The following is a 21,579-nucleotide window of genomic DNA, read 5'->3' on the forward strand; positions in this document are numbered from 1 at the left end:
TACATCTGTATCTCCATATGTCTCTATCCATATCTCCTAAAATTCAGACTTTCTAAGCCATACATTAATTTGGCATGGATTTTTAATAAACACTCAAGACATAAGTACCAAATTATCATGACTGTTGACGAATGTTACAAAACTAATGTAACAACATTTTTAGTAAGTTATTGTTACTTCAACAACAACGAAATAAGATGAATGCTCTGAGGGATTTTGACACATTAGCTGTATCACTGTTAATTCAGCGGCTCTACAAGATTAAAAAACAATGAACTGCTCTTCAGCATATGCAATGAGTCTATTAATAAGCAGTACCTTCTTTGGTTTGCTTGATGAATATAAAATGGCAGATAGATCCAAGACATAAGCAGCAATAGTTTCTTATTGGTTTTAGAGCTATTCAAAATGCAGAGCATAAAAAAGGGAAGGAGACAGAGAGAAAGAGGGAGGGAGGGAGGGTGAGAGGGAGAGCCGGAGAAAGAGAGAGAAAGAAGAAAAAAAAGAAAGAGTAAGCTTCTGGGGCCTAGAACTCAACTTTTTTGGCTCTTAACCAAACCATATACAACCAAAAATAGTTTATATTAAGCCTAAAAACAAGCAGTAAGATATCATGAACGTCATGATATTTTTCAAAACTCTGGCATAAATCTACAACTACTGCAACAAAATGTATAATCTGGGTTTATTCATATTAGAACATGAAATGGATTATGGCATTCAGAGAACCAATGTATAAAATGTCTTGGTCTGATTAAAAATTTTAATATTACAAATTAGGCCAGAATTTCTAATATTGTTAAAGCTGGTCACAGAAACATGGAGATTCATTATGCTTTTTTCTACTCTTGTATATATTTAAAATTTCCCATAATGATTTTTACAAAGTATGCTCAAGTTTTCAAATATTCTCCTAGGAAAGCTACTCTTGATTTCCCCAAAGAAAGAGTAATCAGAGTTTAGGTAGGATTGGTATAAAACAGAGAATTGCACAACAGTAAATTCACTGAATGGAGTGTGGAAAGTGGCATTCTTGTAAACCTCCCCACTTAAAAGCAAACTAAGAAAAATGTCAATTGAATCCCAATAAAATATCAGAATAAGGGTATTAGACATAATTAGGACAATATATATATTTTTTAAAAAACCCATTCACAATCTGGCATCAAGCCAATTTTTATACTCCCATGGTTTCTGCCACATTGTAACTTTCAGGGATGCTATAATAATCTTCCAAAAAAACAGAATATATCATACTTCCATGCTTTTGTCTCCCGTGCAAAAGGAAGTCATTGTTGGGTTGAGAGTAGAACAAATACTTCATCAGAATGTTGTTTGTAGCACACAGTAAACTGAAGAACAATCAGAGCAGAAGAGGGAAAACCATTAAGAATTTTTGCAGTAGTCCAGGCAAAGAAGTAAGGCTGGACTTAGACTGGAGTGGAAATGGAGGGAAAAGGATGGACTTAAGATATATTCGGAAGCATAATCAATACTGGCTGGTGGACTGGGTGTAGGAAAGGAGAAGGAGGATAAGTGAAAGATGACTTCCAGGTCTCTGACTTGTGAAACCGGGATACTGAGATGAAGAACATCAGTGGAGCAGATTGGGTATTTGGTAGAGGGGGATCAAGAGTTCAGTTTTAGATACGTTATATTTAGGATACTTGAAAGACATACAAGTGGAGAGAGATCAAGCAAATCAAATATTGAGATAGGCTAGCAACTGGGAGGATATACACACGATAATAATCAAGGTCCAAAGCCACCCCTGGACCTTCAAATGTTAAGAATGTAAGAATGCAAAAGTGCCACATCATTCCTGCAGCAGAAGTAAGAGCCTTTGAACTATGAAAGCTCAGCATTTATATAATGAGTCGAGGGGAATTTCATTCTATGATTAGTTTCCTTAGAGGTCTTGCTGTACATACACTTGCAACAACTGGGTTACGGCAAACTAGCAAACCCTAATGTGTTGATCCTAGATACTGATAAACCTATATACTGACTCAACTACCTCAAATATGAAAATATGCTGCTCTATATCCTATCCTGGATAATGGTCCCACTATTCAAAAGTAGGCCTCCTAAACAGAAGCCTGGAAATGATTCTCGATCCTTCCTTTTTCTGTATGCCCATACCTCATCAACAGCTAAAATCGGTTGACTGTAAGGCCACATATCTTTTGAATTCTTCCTCTCTCCTCCACTTCTACTATACTCTTATTTCAGACCCTCATAATTTCTTGGTTGGGCTATCTTGACATCGCCCTAATTGATTTACCTGTCCTACTCTCCTATTACTCTACTGGCAGAGTAAACTTATAAAACCACAAATTAAACTATGTCACTACCATGCTTAAAACCCTTCAATGATTTTCCACTACCTATAAGATGAGTTATTTAACTTCTTTATCTATAAAGTGAGAATGATAAAAATAGTTCCTAATTATATGACTGTTGTGAAAATCAAACAAAATCTAGCGTAAGCACTTAGTGCCTAACCCATAGTAAAATAAAATAATTAAAATTAACAATAATTACTATTATATTCTGCTTAGAAGTTTCTCTACGATTCAGAGAGAAACTGAATTTCTCTTTTCTCATGTCCCAGAATCATCCTATGACTGCTCCTGGACCCATACAAGGAAACCTGATCACTCTCCTCCTTTATACCACAATTTTAATATTGTATATTCTTCTGGGGCCAGCCCCATGGCCTAGTGGTTAAGTTCGGCGCACTCCGCTTCAACTGCCTGCGTTCAGTTCCCAGCTGTGGACCTACACCACTCGTTGGTGGCCATGCTGTGGCAGCGACCCACATACAAAATAGAGGAAGACTGGTACAGATGTTAGCTCAGGGCAAATCTTCCTCAGCAAAAAAAAAATAAAAATATTGTACATGCTTCTATTATAGCATTTATTGTACCCTATAGGAAGACAGACTTGTCTTCCCTACAAGACTGTGCTCCATAAAGACAATCTACTGCATCAGAGACCTTTGGCACAATGTCTGGCCCATAAATTTTTACTGAAAAAAATTATGAGGGAGAAAAGAAATGCACGAAAGGATTATAGCAGATGGCCATGCTTCCTTTGACACTAAAAATCCTATTCTTCTGGATATAAAATAAACAAGCAATTTTAGAATAGGTCTAAAGAATGACAGGGTCAGCATAAACTCACTCTGTGACAGAGGATGAAAGGATCTGTGGGTTCAGACTGACGAGAAGCATGAACATAAGTTAATTAAGTAAGATAGTAAGATTAGATATGTAAGCTATGTGTACTCATGGGGAAATTCTAACCCATTTATGAGTTATACTTATGCCAGAATAGAAATATTAAAAGATCAAGTAATAACACAAAGGAGAAAAAAATAGGTAATGATTAGGCTGATGTCATAATATTAGGGTGTAAAAAAATAATACAAATTTTACTATGGCACTATTTTCCTACACTCTAAATGGGTATAGGGGAGCACAGACAAAGGACAGTTAAAATGAAATAATAAATTTTCATTAGTGATTTTCTGGTTGATCATTTGCCATTCTTGGGAAAAGTTCAAAAGAGATGGAAAGGTGATGGCCATCATTCTCGGAATTGGGATAGAAGGTAACCTTATATCCAGACTAAAACTTAAGCTTGACAACCTATGCTGGGGAAAATCCTTGCCCCACTAACTCCATGCTCTTACCACCCTCATTCCCAATTATAAGACCAAGAAAGAAATTTAGGGATATTTTCCCTGATTAACCATCTCAAGGAAACCCTTAACTCTGATATGTGCATTCAAATAGAGAAGCCCCTGTTCTCTCTCATTCCGGGCCAGGAACAAAAGGCCAAGGAGGTTTAAATCCAGAATACTTCTCCCTACTCCTGAAATTGGAGGTTCTAAAATAAAACAGAGAACAGCACTACTAAGTTTTAGATGCAACTATCTGACCAAGAAGGATCAGACTTGCTAATTTTTTAACCAGGTTTGAGCAAGAGAGTAATACAGACCTGGATGTGAATTCTACCTTCACATTTCCTAGATGGAAAGTCAGTTTTCTCATCTACAAAATAAAGATAAAAATTGTACTATTTCACATGTGAAAATTAAATGTGATTAATACACATATAAGATTAGCATAGTGTCTGACACATAGTAAGCACTCAGTAGATATTAGCTATCATTATTCCAAAGGGCAATTCTTAGTGTTGAAAAATCTCCAAAACAATTTTGTATATTATTAACTATGTAATTTTAAGGGCCGGAAGTGATTAATTCAAGAGAATGTAATATTTAAATTAATGACATTGCTTTTAAATATTTATTTTTACTTTGTAACAATCTTAAATTTACAGAACATGTTTTAAATATGGTAAAAACTTATTGTTCCTACCATTTGAGAGTAAATGGCCTGTATAATATCCCATCACCCTTCAATTCTTTAATAAGAATTTCCTACAAAGGCATTTTCTTACTTTTACAATCATTAAGATCAGGAAATTAACAATGATACATTATGCTCACTGCTATTGGGGTGTCAGTGCTCCTAGGCCCCTTCTCAGTGAACAGTATAGGGCATGTGTATATACACACACACACATTTACTTTTATATTTCTATATCTATATATAATAAAAGCCATGAGTAGGGGCCAGCCCCATGGCACAGCAGTTAAGTTCGCGCACTCCGCTGCTGGGGGCCCAGGTTCGGATCCCAGGTGCACGCTGATGCACCGCTTGTCAGGCTATGCTGTGGTGGCATCCCATATAAAGTGGAGGAAGATTGGCACAGATGTTAGCCCAGGGCCAGTCTTCCTCAGCAAAAAGAGGAGGATTAGCGTGGATGTTAGCTCAGGGCTGAGCTTCCTCACACACAAAAAAAGGAGTTCACACCAATATCTCACTTTCAATCCAACACTACAAAGAGCATTCCAGTTTTCTCCATGTCCATATCTGTAACTTCCTTCTCAGACAAGGAGAGTCCTGGCTCTCATTATCCTTAAAATTTACTTATTTGACCAGTCTCCCTGTATCTCCCATTGTGGCTGCCTCCCCTTCCCCACATGGCTGCTCTCCTCACCCCTCTTTGCCTCAACTCCTCCAACACTTACCTCCTCCATGTGTATAACCTCCTCAGCTTCAGGTCCCTATTCCTTGTTCAGGCCCCTATTTCTCAAGCCTGGTACCCCTCCTACAAGAACATCCCAGAACATCCTCTTCATCATGCCCAGGCTCTAACATCCCATATTGAGCTGACCCTCCACTGGGATGCCTTCCTCTCCCCATCCTCAAGCTCTGACATTTTGCACCAGGATGCCTTATGCATGGACTCTATTCACACACCACAAGCCTCAATAAAACCACAGTCAGAAGGTTCTACCCTTCTACTCAGATGCCTTACTACCTCCTCCCACCCCCACCCCACTTCCAAGTAGATGCCCTCCTCATCCTCTTCACAGATACCATAGTGACCCTGCTTGGGCTCCAACCTCTCACACCAGCGTACCCTCCTGTGTAGACTGCCCCTCACTCCTTGCAACTCCATCAACCCACACAGGGACTCTCCTCACCCCTGTCAGGCTCTGACATTCCACTCCTCCAAGAGGACGTGGCTCCCCCTCCCACATAACCCATGCAGTGTGGACACTTACTCTTGTTTGGTCCCACCTGATGGTTTTAGTACTGAATTGTTTAGAAAGGGAAGAGGAAGAGGACAAGGAAGAACAACTGATGACATTTTAAAGAAAGAGATACCAGTGAATAAATTGCATCAGCACCCAATATCAGAGCTAATTAATAGGACAATCTATTTGTCAAAGTATCTACTTTTTCCACTTAAAGAAACAGTGCTCTGTTCTTTTATACTAATTTCTTCTAAATTTAAAAAGTCAATTGGCAATTGATAAAGAAGGAAGTCTGGTCTTTCTTTTCTAGCTAAACATGCATTTTATTTAAGTATCTTACACAGGTCTATAGAAAATCTAGTTCATTTAAAAAAACTACTAGTTTTATTTTAAGAGCTTAAGAATAGCTGTTTCAAACACTAGAACTAAATATTTTTTAAAATATCCAGAATATGTATGTTTGACTTGTTTTCAGTACAATAACAGTTGTATTGTTTCCAGTACACTTATTCCCAGATAGAACTCTACAAAAATTAGCCTCAATTGTTACAGGAGTAACACCTTTTCCTTGCTCCTTGTTTCTACGAGGAAGAATACTTCATAAGCACAATCTGAGCCTCTCTTCACCCCTAAGGAAGTGAAGTGACTGATCTGATTGGTGATTCTGGAAAGAATAACTGAGGAGATAGAGCTCAGTTCTGCTCCTTTTCCCCTTGGGAGTGAGCTATCAGGAGAACATACCTGCAGAGAGCTCATATTCTGCTCTGCTGCCCTAGTATGCCTAGGACTAGGCATCTGGATAAATTAGCTTATGCCAGGCCACCTGACTCTCCCACCAAGTTACTTCTCTAAACTGGCCTCTGTCAGTAACAGAAGTGATATTTTGACTTCCATTTTTCTCCTTGTTTTATTTTTCAAGTTGTTCAGAGCACAGGCAGAAAAGAAGGGTGCCATTTGAGAGTACTTCAGCAATCCAACATCTTTTTTTTTTTTTTGAGGAAGCTCAGCCCTGAGCTAACATCCATGCCAATCCTCCTCTTTTTGCTGAGGAAGACTGGCCCTAAGCTAACATCTATTGCCAGTCCTCCTCTTTTTTTTCCCTTTTTCTCCCGAAAGCCCCAGTAGATAGTTGTATGTCATAGCTGCACATCCTTCTAGTTGTTGTATGTGGGACGCCGCCTCAGCACAGCCGGACAAGTGGTGCATCAGTGCGTGCCCGGGATCCAAACCCAGGCTGCCAGTAGCGGAGCACGCCCACTTAACTGTTAAGCCACAAGGCCGGCCCCCAATGTCTTAATTAATATATTAAAGTGGAGAGTGCTCTTTTTCCCAGTTTTTATTTAAAAGGGCTGCTTCAATTTGAGCTTCTTAAAACTACTACAAACAAAAAACCCTCAAAGCTGAACCAACAGCAGATGTTCAAAATGAAAATAAGCCGACTTATCTGATCATGCTTATTACTCATTAAAAAAAAAAAAACTTCAAAGGCTCATAATTTCCTCCTTATAGAGGCCATAATTTATACTTCCAGACCTATTTTTATACTACCACCCTATACTCCAATGACACAAGAGTGCTGAATATTTTCAGAATATCTCATTATTTAGACTCTATACTTTTGCTTATGCTACCCCTCTGCCTGTTCCCTCCACCCTACTCTCTTGATGGATCATTTAACTTAGGGATCAGCAAACTATAGCCAGTAGGCCACATCTGCCTATTTTTGTGAATAATTTTTTATTGGAACACAGTCATGCTCATTCGTTTATATATTGCTTTTGCACTGTAACAGCAGAGTTGAGTAGGTGCAATAGAGACCATATGGCCCGCAAAGCTTAAAGTATTTACTATCCAGCCCTTTACAAAAAAAGTTGGCCAACCCCTGCTTTCACTCAATCCTTTGAAGCCTAGTCATTTCAGATCCTTCAAATCAAAGTTAATTGCTCCCTCCTCTGTCTTTCCACTATATTATATCAACTCTAATACTTAACATCCCTGATAATTATGAGCACTTCAAAAGCAAGGTCTAAACCCTATTCCTAGCATAGACAATAAAATTTTTTACCCAATCCACAGTTCCTACCTCTTCCAACACTTTTCATGTGCTTAGGGGAAGTATTTTGGAAGAAGCTTCTGCTCTTTTCTCTACCCCTTATTCAGTGTTCCCAAAGGAAAGAGGAATGACTAATATTGGCAACATCCTGATAGCTGTTCCTAGTGGGACGGATTAATGTTTTAAAGGTCATTTTTCATGCATGGTCAAGCCTCCAGCTCACTCTGCCTAGATGGTCACACCTACCAATAAGAAAATCGTATGATAAACTCACTGGGGTAGAGCTTCCCTGTATCTTAAAAGAGGCCTGTAGCTCCATCTGCTCTGTCTTTGATAGGTGGGTAAGTTGAATTCAGCAGGATAGGGAGTAAAGAAGTCAGATGTCTAATTGTGGCCTCAGTTCCAAGCCAAGTTCTTCAATACAATCTTACCATTTAAAAAGCTAATATTTTGATCCCCTATTCCTAAGTCTATTTCCAGTTCAGAACCAAGCAAAGGGAGAAACAGAATTACACCCCAATCAACTGGCACAAAGCAGGAGTCAAGACATTTGATGACTGACTGACAACAGTAAATTAACTGGGAAAAAATCATTCCTTTAAAATGTGTAACACACTAATGCCACACATACCATACCTTACTGATGAACTTAATTAGGAAAATATTTTTTGAAGGAAAAAGAGAAATAAATTGAGAGTTTACATTCAGTGATTCAAACCAAGCCCATTGTATTTATCCAATTTATCTACCTCAACATTTTGTAAAAAGTAATCATGGATGTTATTGATTCAAAAAAGTATTCTCCATCTTATTTAGTATCATAAATGGTATCTCCCATCTAAAAAAACAAATATCCCTAGACCCCAGATTCTTCCAATTACTGCTCCATTTATCTATTCTTCCTCAAATGTAGTTTCTCAAATGAGTAGGCTACTACAAATGTTATCTCCACTTACATACATCTTAATTACTTTCTAACCTACTACAATATGGCTTCCATCCCCATCATGCTGCTGAAATTGATCTGATCTAGTCAAGGTCACCTAGAACCTCCATGTTGCCAAAAACAATGTACACTTCCCTGTTTCATGGTACTTACCATCTCACTGACATGTAACAATCCCTTCTCATTGTAACTTTTCTATCCCCTTAGATTTGGTGATATTACTCTCTCCTGGTTTTCCTACTTAGCCAATGGCCTTACTTTTCAGTGTAAAAGTTTAGCAGCCTAACTTTGAGGCTCTTCTTCCTCCAACCAAAGGATGTGAAAATTCCTTAAGGTGTGGCACTGAGTACTCTATTCCTCTCTAGTTATACTATCCCTCACCCCTAGCTGATCTCACCCATTTCCACGGATTTAAATATCATCTTTATACTGGTAATTCCCTAATTTATATATTTAGCCCAGAAACCACTACTATATAAGTATTAGCACCTTTCATAAAAATAAAAAGTAGTGAACATTTGAAGACAGATATTACCCTAGTTTCACAGATTGGATGACTTATGACTAAGGTTACAATGATAGAGACTAAGAAAGGAACTGTGTTCTTTCAATTCTTGGTCCTTTCTACCATTTGTGAAGACTTAGTCCCTTGTCCCTAAATGGTTTACTATTAAAATATGAAGACTACTAGACAAAGTTACTTCCTACATACACACCTTCACATACCCATCAGAAAAGAAGTGGCCAATTGGAATTAATAGAGAAAGATCTCAAACTTGTTTTTCAATAAACACTTTAGAAAAGACTCTAGGTTGCAACTGAATTTTAAAGGTGACTGAAGATGGAGGGTAGAAGATATGACTAACAAGATACTCAACAATATGGGGCGATGTGCACAAAAGAGAAGTAAAAGCAGATGAAAATGGATGGGTTATCTAAAAAAGAAAATAGACAAACAAGGAAGAAGCAGTCTGGTAGACCATGATTAACTAACTGAATACAGTTAGCAGCTTTTACATGATGAAAAAAGACAAATGGGAGATACTACTGCCTTGTAAACTACAAAATCCAAGCAGCTATTGCAAACAATGATTTAACGTCAGTTACAAACTAGACTGAAAGACAGCAAAACCAGCAATGGAGATACTGATATAAACCAGAATCTAATCTGAATCTGCCCAAGTGCTTACTCCATCAGAAAAACTGAATCCATGAGATATTATAACAGATTGACAACAGATTAAGGTAAAGAAAAAAGAAAAGCAAACGTAAGTAAGCAGGATAGGGCTGTTGCCAATTATGGGAAAAACTGTATGAAAAGAAAGGAGATGAGAAACAGAAAAGTGATTCCTCATTGTAAGTTTTGTTTTCTAGCAAACACAAAAATTCTCAAAACAAAATTTTTATTTAGCTTAATTAAGAACAAAGTGTCATTCTTCAAATACAAATATGGCATTATTTTATTACCTTAATTTGTTTCCTTGTGGTAGCAGTAGGTTGGTCTGGGCCTATTCACATTCTCTCATCTATTTTCTGTGGCGAATAAAAACTTCTGCACAAGTTACGTAATGACAGATTTAGCCGCTAAGTATGGACTCTAATCAAGTCAAATAGGTCCCCAAAATTTTGAACCTATGAACTTGGTGCTCTAACCAACTGTTATCTACCACCCATGAATGCTAGCCATATATACCAAAAAGTTCCAAGGAATATTATCAAAAAAGAAAAAGATAGGAACCCTACACACACAAAAATGTAGGATATATAACTGAAAGCCTGGATTTACCAACAAAAAAGAAAAAATTGCATAACCAAAAATTTACATGGCTTTGTTGCTCCTGCCCGGACTGCACTGTGGTAGAAGAACTAAAGACCAGGATGGAAAGTCAGCCAAGTCAGGGAAACACGGGAGACACATTATAGCAACTTATCACTATGCACAGCCAAGCAGGGAGAGGGGCACACATGTAGCCAGCCAAGGGAAGTAGCATGGACACAAAAAGACAGCACCATATAGAAAGAAGACTACAACATGCTCAGACCACCCTGTAGCCATCCATATCTAACATCTGCAAAAACACAAAATTCCCTCATTGCTTAGTCCCAAGAATGGCAAAATTTTACTCTTCCAAGTATAAAATAATCCTGGAGTACACAGAATTTCAAATTTTACATGCAAAATTCATCGATATGCCTGTTTTACAGAGAAATTTGGATACGTGTCTTAACCACCCAACTACTCATTATCATCATAGATTCCATTTATCTGATGCATGTTATTAGTGCCATAATTTATATCTTTTTAAATGGATAAAAAATTTGCTAGTGCTTGAAAAAGTAGTTGTACAGCCAAGGTTTTGGGGTAGTTGACCCATCTACACCAGTCCTCATAAAATCCAGATTTCTAAGTAAACCTACTCTTCTGAGATTTATATGGCAGTAGCAACAAGATGAGGTAGAAGTTAGGGGAAAGATAAAAGAGCAGGAGACAAGAAGCAGCCAGAAATAAGTGTCAAGTTGATTATCTAGAATTTTATTTACCTAGACTATCCCATCTTAACTGTTAGAGCTCTATTAAGTGCTCCAATAACTTCTTCAGAGGTTAAAAACAGAGGAAGAGAATATTCTCTGACACTGATACTGCTGATTATAAATGCGGCAGGTTGTTTGGAAGAAAGTCCACTTTACAAACACTTGCAGAATGCAGAGCTCTGAGACAATGATATGATAACCAGGAAGAGTAAAATAGAGAGTAGGTATCAACAAAGAGTAGCTTCAAGATGATCTAGTATGGTACAGATTTTTTTAAATGAATTTAAACTAATTTTTTGTAATCAGTTACTACAAAGCCAAAAGATCCCTTAGTATGTAGGAAGGCATCAAATGTCTTTTCATCTCCTCATATATAAAAAGCCAGGATTAGGCTAAGTGATATACTGTGATTCTAAAACTCTATGGATCTAGAATACAGATCATTCAAACCCTTACACTTTTGTTTAACATATCTCATGACCTTTTTATTATTCATCAGCATTACTACCAGAAAGAATATATTGGCAAAAATGTAAAGCTCAAAGCTGCTAATAACCTGTGTATATCAATAATAATTGCAGACATATTAACATATATCAACACAATTAATTCTCAAACCACCTCATTATCTCCAATTTACAGATAAGAAACTGAAGTACTGAAAGGTTAACTAATTTGTCCGCACTGGTAAGTGGTAACACTAGGATTCAAACACAGGTAGTCTAGCTCCAGAGCCTATATTCTTATTTGCTGTATTATTCTATCCAAATAAAAGATTTGGGGAAAGATAAATTAAGCTATAGGTTTGGTTATTATCAACACATTTGAAATAAGTGGCACTATGGTTATCAAGAGCTGGCTGGAGCCAAGTATACTACAGAACTATGCTGTCCAACACAGTAGCCACATGTTGCTATTAGCACGCGAAATGTGGCTAGTCCAAACTGAGATGCGCTATATGTAAAATACCTGATTTCAAAGACTTAATATTTAAAAAAGAATGTAAATTAACTCAATAATTTTTATATGGATTAATCTTAAAATATTTTGAATATATTAGGCTAAATAAAATGTGCTTTTTAAATGTGGTTACTAGAAAATTTTAAATTACATATTTGGCTCCCATTATATTTCCACTGGACAAGACTGGTATGTAGAAAAGACACTGGAGTTCATAGAAAGATTCTAATCAAATCTTCACCATTTTGTTTTACTATTACAACCTTAGGCAAGTCAGTTACATTGATTACTAGCTTGTGTATCAGAAAAAGACGGTTTAAAAACAGTCATGAAACCAAGTGTTCAGATTTTGGTATCTAAATCTATTCTCTACTAGAAAGAATGGAGGGCTCCTTGGAGAAATGGCTGATGTCAGGGTTGGGACAAGTAAAGTACAAGATGAACCTGGAATACCTGATTTTGGCAGGAAGGAAGTGCTCAAAAAATCATTGGGCGGGAAGGGTTGAAGAGAGCTGTGACTGGTCAAAAGACACCGGAACCAGCTTGATGAGGATCCCACTGGCCAAACCTGGGACAATGTGAGAACTAAAATAATGACTAATAGATTTAACCACTGAATAAAGTAAGAATCCATGAGTTCATACTGATAAAAATGACTGAATAAACAAATAATGGGGGAGATGGGAAAGCCTGCTTTACGACAAAATACCAACTACTCATTATAGAGGCAACAATGAAGTTAGAAAATCATGAAGGTATGTTAAAACTTGTGGGTGAAATTTTTATGAGACTGTATAAAAAATCCAGTTCCTCAAAATATTTTCCCACAAATTACATATAAATTACAAAAGAATAAATAATAACTTTCAGGGAGAAATAAGGAGACTATCACCTTAACCACATTTCAAAGCTAACATCATCAACACTGGGACAAACCAACATCTTCATGAACCTCAAGATATGATGGACTGAGAAGGACAGAACATCTCTTCAGAGCTATTCCTGCCAAAAATGCATAACCAATCTAATCACGGGGAAACAACAGACAAATTCAAATGGAGGGACAGTCGACAAAATAACTGTCCTGTACTTTTCAAAAATGTCAAGGTCAAGAAACATAAGAAAGGTTGAGGAAGTGTTCTAGATTAAAAGACACTAAAGAGACATGATGACCAAATGCAAGGCATGATCCCCGCCTGGAGGGAAAAAAGTTTATAGATAAAATAGATAAAATTTGAATATCGATTACGAATTAGATAATAATACTATGTCAACGTTAAATCTGTTTTTAATAATTACACTGCCGTTAGGTAAGACAATGTCTTTGGTTTTACAAAATACACACTGAAGAATTTAGAAATAAAGAGGTATGATGTCTCCAAATTACACTCAAACGGTTCAGAAATAAAACAGATATATATATACACACCTATATACACACACATATATAGATATGTAGATATAAGTGGAGAATGATAAAGCAAATGCAGCAAAGTGTAATACAACTGGTGAAATGGGTAAGGGTATATAGGAATTCCTTGCACTATCCTTCCAACTTTTCTTCTAAGTTCGAAATTATATCAAAATTAAAAGTTAACGAACATAAAAACAAAAAACTTGGCCTATCTCCCGGATCAAATATCCTAATAGACTATACAAATCTTGATAATGTTTAAAAATACACCAATGCATTTCTTGTATCCTATATTTTGTTTTAAATTTTATGATTTATCAGATACTAATTAATTATATTATCTATTCCATAAGATCAGGACTATATCTGTTTTACTCAATATCATACCGAGTACTATGATACTATTTATTACATCCTATAAACACTGAAACATTTGTTAGATGAGCATACTCAAAATTAGAGCATAGTAGAGGATGATTATTAAAAAAAATCAAATTATAAAAAGCACCACATTGTAAATAAAGCTATTAATTGGGACATAGAGCTTATAGGACAACTCTTCAATTAAATTATTAGAAAGAAAAACCAGGACTAAATCACAGAGTAGTCACAAATCTAACCTAAAGAGATGAGTTCCATAAATAGAGAAAGGTAAATATTATTTTCCATATCAAGAGTTAAACATCCTAGCTAACTACCAGCAGTCATGACAACTAAAATCAACTTTTTTCCCCATAAAATTAGAGTATTATATATGAGTAATAAAAAAATGAATCAGATTACTTTAAAGACTTAGGCTAAGAAATGAGATTTAAAACTTCACTACTGGCTCAACACTAATTTGCTGTATGACCCTGAGACGTTGCTTACAATTTCCCTATCTCATTTAAAAATAAGACTTTTGGATCATTTTCTTCCACAAAGGTAGAAAGGATATTTTATAAAAATGATTTCAAGCAATAAGAGCACTGAATATTCAATACAGAAATATATATACATATATACATATTCACACACATACACACATGCAAAGGAAAAAGAATATGGCTTTTTTGTAAATATGTTTACAAAGTAAAGTATTGAATGTAAGCACATCAATAGCGAAAGGTAACAAAGTAATTACACAAACTACATTTAATCCCAATTCACACTGACTAGGTGCTTCACATACAGGATACTGAAAAAACTCAATCAATAAGTGTATGTCCTGTTTAAAGAGCTTTAAATGGTTTATTTTACAATAACAATGACAAAAACAAAGTACGAGAAGGGTCTTACTAGGTCTCCTGACTAGGACCGGGACTGCGGGAAACAATTCTCAAATACAGTTAGAGCCCAGGAAAAAAATTTCCCTTCAAATATAGTATAATTATACATTAAAAATATAGAGATTGCATATTAGACACACAGCATTAATTCAATTTTCAATGTTTTTCAATCCTGAGTATCCAAGTAGGTAAGGCAGAAAGATGTTCTAATTCTCTTCTTCCATCAAATCCAATTAATTTTGTGTTCAATTAAAATTTGACTATTTTTCAAAAGCACATATATTTTTGTGATACAGAGCCATACTTAATGTATCTACACAAGCAAGATGAGAAAAAAAACTCAAAGTATTCCAAAACATAAAAACTGACCAAAGACATCGTCAAATCACTGTGTGCTTCGGCAAAACTTAACACAATAATATCGCGAGCCAGTGATACAATGCTGTCATCCTGCCTGATTGTAACCGAACAAAATCAAAAATTTCTAAACAGGTTGTCAGTGGAAGAGATCTTGACATAAGCAATTACAAAAACGGGTCCATTTTGTATTCAGGAAGCACTAGCAACACTTAGCTTAAAATTTTATATAAAGAATACCATGAGGGTTTTTTTTTTTACACTTTTTTTAAAGAACTAAAATCACTTATGAATACTTGACTGAAGCTATTTCCCAGAATGTTTCCTTAGATAAAACCAAAACATATTTTATAAGAGCAAAATAGTAAAATGCTTAAACATAACTTAAATGCCCCTAATCAGAGCAACCTTCCTTCCCATCGTATTCTGCAGTGCACATTTCCGAGTCGAAGTTGTACTAGTTTATCCTACTACGATTTCCTTATCCTACCAAGATCTCCTTTGGTTGGATCTTAGGGCGCTAACCAAACAAACCTGAGGGGGCTGGGGGGAAAGGGGCGCGAGGTGGCGCAAGAACAGATGGAAACAAGGTAAGAGAGTTGTTTTTTTAAGGCACTAAGGTTACTCCTCAACTCCAAATGCCAAGATTTAATCGCCAGTAGAGCAAGCTGTGCCACTTATCCACTCCTTAGACAATGCCACCTTCCTTTCTACCTCTTTCCCTACTCCCTTACCCACAACCTCCTTCCAAAACAAACAGGCACAACACACCCCATCGCAGAACCCGCGTTTTCCCTCCAGTGCCCACTAAACCAACCTGCTGGATAACAGCTCCACGCGCACGTCTCACTCAGACAAAAACGCGACCGAGGCAAGGTGAGGAGTGCCCACCACCTCCCGCCACCCGGAGCGACGCGCAGAATGACAGCCCCGAGCCCAGAAGTTTGCAGCGAGATGATTCCGACCCCGGCAACCGGGAAGACGGAATGGCAGGAGAGCGGGATGGGAGGTGGGGAGGGCGACGTGCCTGTACGGGCAGGGAAAGGTCCATCACATGACAGTAAAAGAGGACCCGAGTCGTCGGGGCGTCCGCGAGGAGAAGGGGGGGGAGGGTGCCGTCGCCATGGCAACACCCCCCCCTCCGTCCAGACTTCCAAAGAGGGAGGAAGAACTTCAAATCCCAACCGTCAGCGCTCGAGCGGCTCCTTCTTAAAGGGGTACACACAGCGCCGCCGCCGCCGAGCGCGAGAGGGCAGAGTTGGACGCCCCCGCCCCTCGGGCGACGCCCCCGCCGCCCCTCGCCCCCCGCCGGCCCAGCCGCGGCCCCCGCCCCGCGAGCGCCCGCGGGGTCGCCTGGGTCCCGGTCCCCGGGAACTCGGCCGCGTCGGCCGGCCCGGCCCCCGGCGGCGAGAAGGGGGTGTGTGTGCGCCCGGCGGGGGCGCGGACCAACCCGCCTTCCTCCCGCCGGCCCTGCCCGCCGGCTCCCCTCCGCCCGGGCGCCGACCCGCCGGGCCGCTTCCTCCCTCCTGACAGGGTGGACGGCGGGCGGCGAGGGACACCGAGGAGTTTCGGGGAGCGCGCGAGCGAGCGGTTTCCCCGGGAGCTCGGCGAGCGGGTCCGAACTAACAGTTCCCGTGAAGCCCGAGAGCTGAGAAGGGGAAGGAGCGCGGACCGCGCCGGCGAGCACCCCCAGACAAAAGGCGAGCGCGGCCGCCGCCGCTCCCATCTCGCTCCCCCATTGAACTGACCCGAACGGGAGATTCAACTAAACCCCTCAGCCACAAACTCCTCGGGCTGCGGCAGCCGTCACCGCGCGCAGCCGGGGCCCCGGCCCGTGCCTCGCTTACCTACACAGTGCATGAGACGGTGGCGCCAAGAGTCGAGTTCCCGCCGGAATCCTCTCCTCTCCGCCGCGCACCGAGGGCTCCGGCACTGAGCGGCGGCGGCGGCGGCGGCAGCAGCGGCGGCAGCGGCCATTCTCTCTCTTCCCTTGTCCATCTGCGTCCCGCGTCACGCGCCCTCATTTACATACGAGCGGCGCAGGCACGAGGCAGGGGCGCGAGCCCTCGGCGCGAGCCCCGGAGCGCGCGCCCCCCGGAGGGGGGTTGATTGACACGTGTCACTACCTTCCCTCTGCCCTTCCCTCCCCCTCCCACCGCTCCCTCAGGGAGAGGCGGGGAGGGAGCGAGAGGAGAAGGAAGCAACCTGCCGCTTCCGCTGACCCCGCCTCCCCATCCACTCCCCTTCCCCCCTCCCTCCGGAGTTTATTCAAGCGAGCCATACTGCTCCCGCCGCCCGCGAAAACCCAGAGCGGGAGCGAGAGGCTCGGAGCCCGGCCAGGAAGCGGCGTGCTAATGGAGCGGAGTAGCAACGCCTCCCTTCTGCCTTCGCGACGCGACTCGGGCCGCCCGGAGACTTCACTTCCCAGGCTTCGTTTCGTCGGGGTCTCGAAGTGGGACTTGTCGCCGCGGCGGGGTGCATGCCGGTCCTTGTAGTCCAGCAGGGATGGACATTCTCCAGCCGTCCTCGAACACTTGGGTTTGCAGACTGGCCTTTGACTTCTCTGCCGTGCTCTGCTTGTGGGGTTAGCCTCCAATGCCCTGCGCCCAAGACTGTGCGCGGCCCGCGTTGCCTGGTCTGACTCAGCTGCTTCCTTAGGCTCCGCGATAGAAGGGCGGTGGAAGCCGCAAGAGTTGTCGGCCCTTTGAAGGTTCAGGCTGCGCTTTGTGCTTTAAGTGCTGGAAACTTTTGGGGGTCATTGTCATCTTGCCACTGCAGGGAAAGAGCAAGCGGGTCATTCGGCTGCATCCGAAATAACTGCTTAATATCCAGAGAGAGATCGGCAGTGATTTCAGTTTCCAGGACGAAGAGATCTCGGAACGTGAGAATATTTGTAAGAATTAGGGGAAAGATGCGGGACTTTTCACCGGAAATTATTTACGGGGCATTGGGTTTGGCTGGGTGAAAACTCCAAAAAGGGAAACTATATGCTCCGCAAAATGGCAACTCTGGAGGACAGCGACACATTGTGACTTCTATACCGTGACATCTTGCACTTACCTGACCCTAGTACAGTGCGTGGCACGGGATTTAACACTTTACAAATGTTGCGGAATGAATTCTACGCTGTGACAGAAAATATTTCTTCTTCAGAGAGAGAGAAAGCTTTTGATTAGATATAAACTCCAACAACATTTTTTAACTTTTACACCAGAGACATAGTGCATGTATTTCTGTATATGTACAGGGGGCCCAACCAAAGCTAAGACACCCAAAAGTTTGCTGAGAAGTACTGTGTATTAGTGGAATGTATGCACAAGTCTGTGGTAAATATGCTTTAATTCTATTTGGAAAGTCCTATGAATTCTGAGTTCAGTTCCACGCTCCATGTTTTGTGGCTTATGCTTGTTCACCTGTCTTTTCTTTTTTTCCTACAAGAAAGTCTTTCCTTGCTCATCATTACCTCTCAATAGTGAAGATGTAGTTTTACATCTTCACAAATTAAAAAAAATGAAATTTGAAATTTCATCATCACTTTTTCTAGAATAGTCAATTTAGAGAAGCAAGTGTGGTTACTAGTGAAGGTCGTTTTGGGAGTTTTCAGTGGATGGTCTCAGCTACCGATTCCACTCATACTATAATTGCCAAGATAATCAGCCTTTGTAGCTTTCCTGATCACATTTACAGTAATCTACATTAGTTAGGATGGGCTAGGTTATGGTGCAGTAACAGGATCCAAAAATTTTAGTGGCTTAAAGCAACAAAAAGTTTTATTTCCTGCTTATCTGCATGTTCATCTCTGATGGGGAGGGGGGAGCTTCCCTTTGTGTTCTCATCTAGCAACCAAATGGCTTAGGAAGGCTCCAATCTCGGGAACTTCCCCACTTGCATAATAGGCAGAAGGAAGATGACTGGTGAGCTGGTTCCTCCTCAAAATGATACAAATCAATTCCACTCACATTTCATTGACAAAAGCAAATCATTTGGCCATGCCTATCTTCAAGGGAGCAAGGAAGTATAATCCTACTATTTGCCCATAAGGAAGATATCCTGAACTTACCGTGAACAGCACCAATGATTACTGCAATCCATCCTTCTAGCACCAATTTACAGTTTACTGTCCTTACACTACAAAATACATTCACTCCTACCACAAGGGGGACAACCCAAAAGTTCTATTCAGTAGTGGCATTAATCTCAAAGTCAGCATCTCTGGGTGATGCTTGGTATTCCCCTTATTAGAACAGGATAAAGCTTCTCTTGTTATAGAGACCTGAAAAGACAAAGTATCTATCCTCTCCACTTACACACACACACACACATACTCAACATATGGTGGTGGGACAGGGACAGAATATGGTAAACATTCCTACTTAGAAGGGGGAAGAATAAGAGACACACATGAACAGTTTTAACAAATATTTTACCACAGCTGGAATGGATTGCCAACTTTCCAGCTTCTAACAACTGTTTTCTTGCCACCACCCACTGAGCTTCTAAGTCACAGCCACATATTTTAGTTTTTCTGTCGTAACTGTCCTCCTTCTAGGTACCAATTTCTGCAGTAGTCAGAATGGGCTAGGTTATGCTCCAGTAACAGAAACCCAAAATCCCAGCGATTTAATACAAAGATTTACTTCTTACTTAAACTATATGTTCTCCAAAAGTTAGTGTGGAGAGGGTGAGGAGGAGTGTTCCATGTCCAGTCAGGGACCCAGGTTTATGCAGCTTCACCGTCTGGAAGCTCACCAGCCACCAGAAGAAAGAGATGTTAAATCACTATCCAGCTCTTAAAGACTTCCGCCAGAAGTGACATGTTTTCTTGGGGGAAGCAAATCTTGTGGCCCTGCCTAACTTCAAAGGAGTGATATATCAGATAGCTTTATGGGCATAACAAACCACCCCAAAATGTAATAGCTTGAAACACCAACTATTTGTTTAGCTCATGATTCTGTGGAATGGCAATTTGTGTTAGGCTCAGCTGGATGGTTCTGCTGGCCTGAGCTGGGCGTACTCATGTGTTTGTGACTAACTGCCTATCAGAGAGGCAGCTCTGTTTCTGAAGGTGAGCTGACTGTCGGCTGGGACAACAGAGCCATCAGGCCGAGTGTCCCTCATCATCAAGAGGCTAGCTCTTGCTTGTTCACATGGTGGCAGTCCCAGGGTTCCAAGAGCCATAAGAGAGCAAGCCCAATGCACAGGCACCTTTTAAGCTTCAGCTTGGGTCATAATTGCTCCAGTTCCAATGGCTAAAGCGAGTCATATGGCCAAACCCAAAGCCAATATGGGGAAGCAGATTCTACCTCTTAACAGGAAGAGCTGCAAGTCACATTGCAAAGGATGTGGATAGAGGAAAAGAAATAATTTGTGGCCACTTTTGCAGTCTACCACAGATGGGAAAGTGCACTATGTTCTCTCCAAAAAGAGAGAATACAAATATTAATGAACAGAACTAATGAATATTATATCTCTAGCATTTCTAGAAGGGGAAGATCATGGCCAGATATAATGAAATACACAAATGGAGTTAACTTTGGAACTCAGCTTGACTTAGAAGAGCAAAGAATTTTCCACGGCAAGTGTCACAGAGTATATTATAATAATCCAATAACTTGACTTTAGCGTAAGCTCAATGAACATAGAGATAGGAGTTTAGCTGATTCACCCTTGTATTCTCAGCATCTGGTGCTGTTCCAGGCACTTAGTTGGTGCCTAATATTTATTTATTAATTTGACAAATGTTTAGGATATATTTATAAAGCCAAGGATAGAAAGAGGGTCGTATCCAAGATTGTCTCCTACACTGAAAATCTAGTTACCCATTAAGGAATTTTAATACAACAGATACATGCTATGAAAATGTTAATGTTCTTTGGAAAGGTGTTTTTGTTCTGCTATTTCCTATACATATTGTATCATTTATTTATTGCTGTGTAACCAACCAATCCATAACTTAGTGGCTTAAAAGAACAATCATTTGTTAGTGCTGGAAAGTCAACAGGTCAGACATGCAGTTCTGGTGATCTGGAGAGGCTCTGCTGATCTTGGCTGGGATTGCCAATGCTGGAAGCTGCATGATCTAGGATGGCATCACTCTGGTCTGGAGTTAGGCTCCCTGTTTGCTGGGGTGATGGGAATGATTGAGCAATGTGTCTCATCATTCTGAGGTTAGCTGGAGCTTCTTTACATAATGGCAGCATGTCAAGCAGAACAAGAGAGTAAGCGCTAGTGTGCAAGTGCTTTTCAAGTCTTTGCTTACATTCTGTTTGCTTGCTACTGTCTCATTGGCTAAGGCAAATCATATGACCAAGCCCCAAGTCTGAGTGGGAGGGCCCTAACAAATGGCAAAAATCAGAAAGGTGTGAGGAAATTGGGGTCATTACTTCAATCAAACCACCATAAATATCCACCAAGTTCACTATTATCCACCTA

The 21,579-nt window shown here is 40.2% G+C and overlaps 1 protein-coding gene across 17 annotated transcripts in view; it reads right to left on the minus strand.

Moving 5' to 3' along the window:
• Positions 1–17,208, minus strand: part of LCORL (ligand dependent nuclear receptor corepressor like) — a 158,072-nt gene extending 140,864 nt beyond the window's left edge. For 3 of the 17 annotated variants that reach the window (XR_009220937.1, XM_058546793.1, XM_058546792.1), the window contains exon 1: positions 16,995–17,208. Coding sequence is in view for 12 of the 17 variants with exons in the window: in XM_058546793.1 (XP_058402776.1) it covers positions 16,995–17,145 (151 nt within the window). In the remaining 5 variants the exon portion in view is untranslated. Of the gene's footprint in view, positions 1–4,005; positions 4,102–16,994 lie in introns of those variants that run through there. The other 14 variants (XR_009220942.1, XM_058546801.1, XM_058546803.1 and 11 more) reach the window with 10 other exon arrangements.
• Between the last annotated feature and the right edge of the window lie 4,371 nt (positions 17,209–21,579).

Source organism: Diceros bicornis, chromosome 8, assembly GCF_020826845.1.
Source record: "Diceros bicornis minor isolate mBicDic1 chromosome 8, mDicBic1.mat.cur, whole genome shotgun sequence".
Taxonomy (NCBI): Eukaryota; Metazoa; Chordata; class Mammalia; order Perissodactyla; family Rhinocerotidae; genus Diceros; species Diceros bicornis.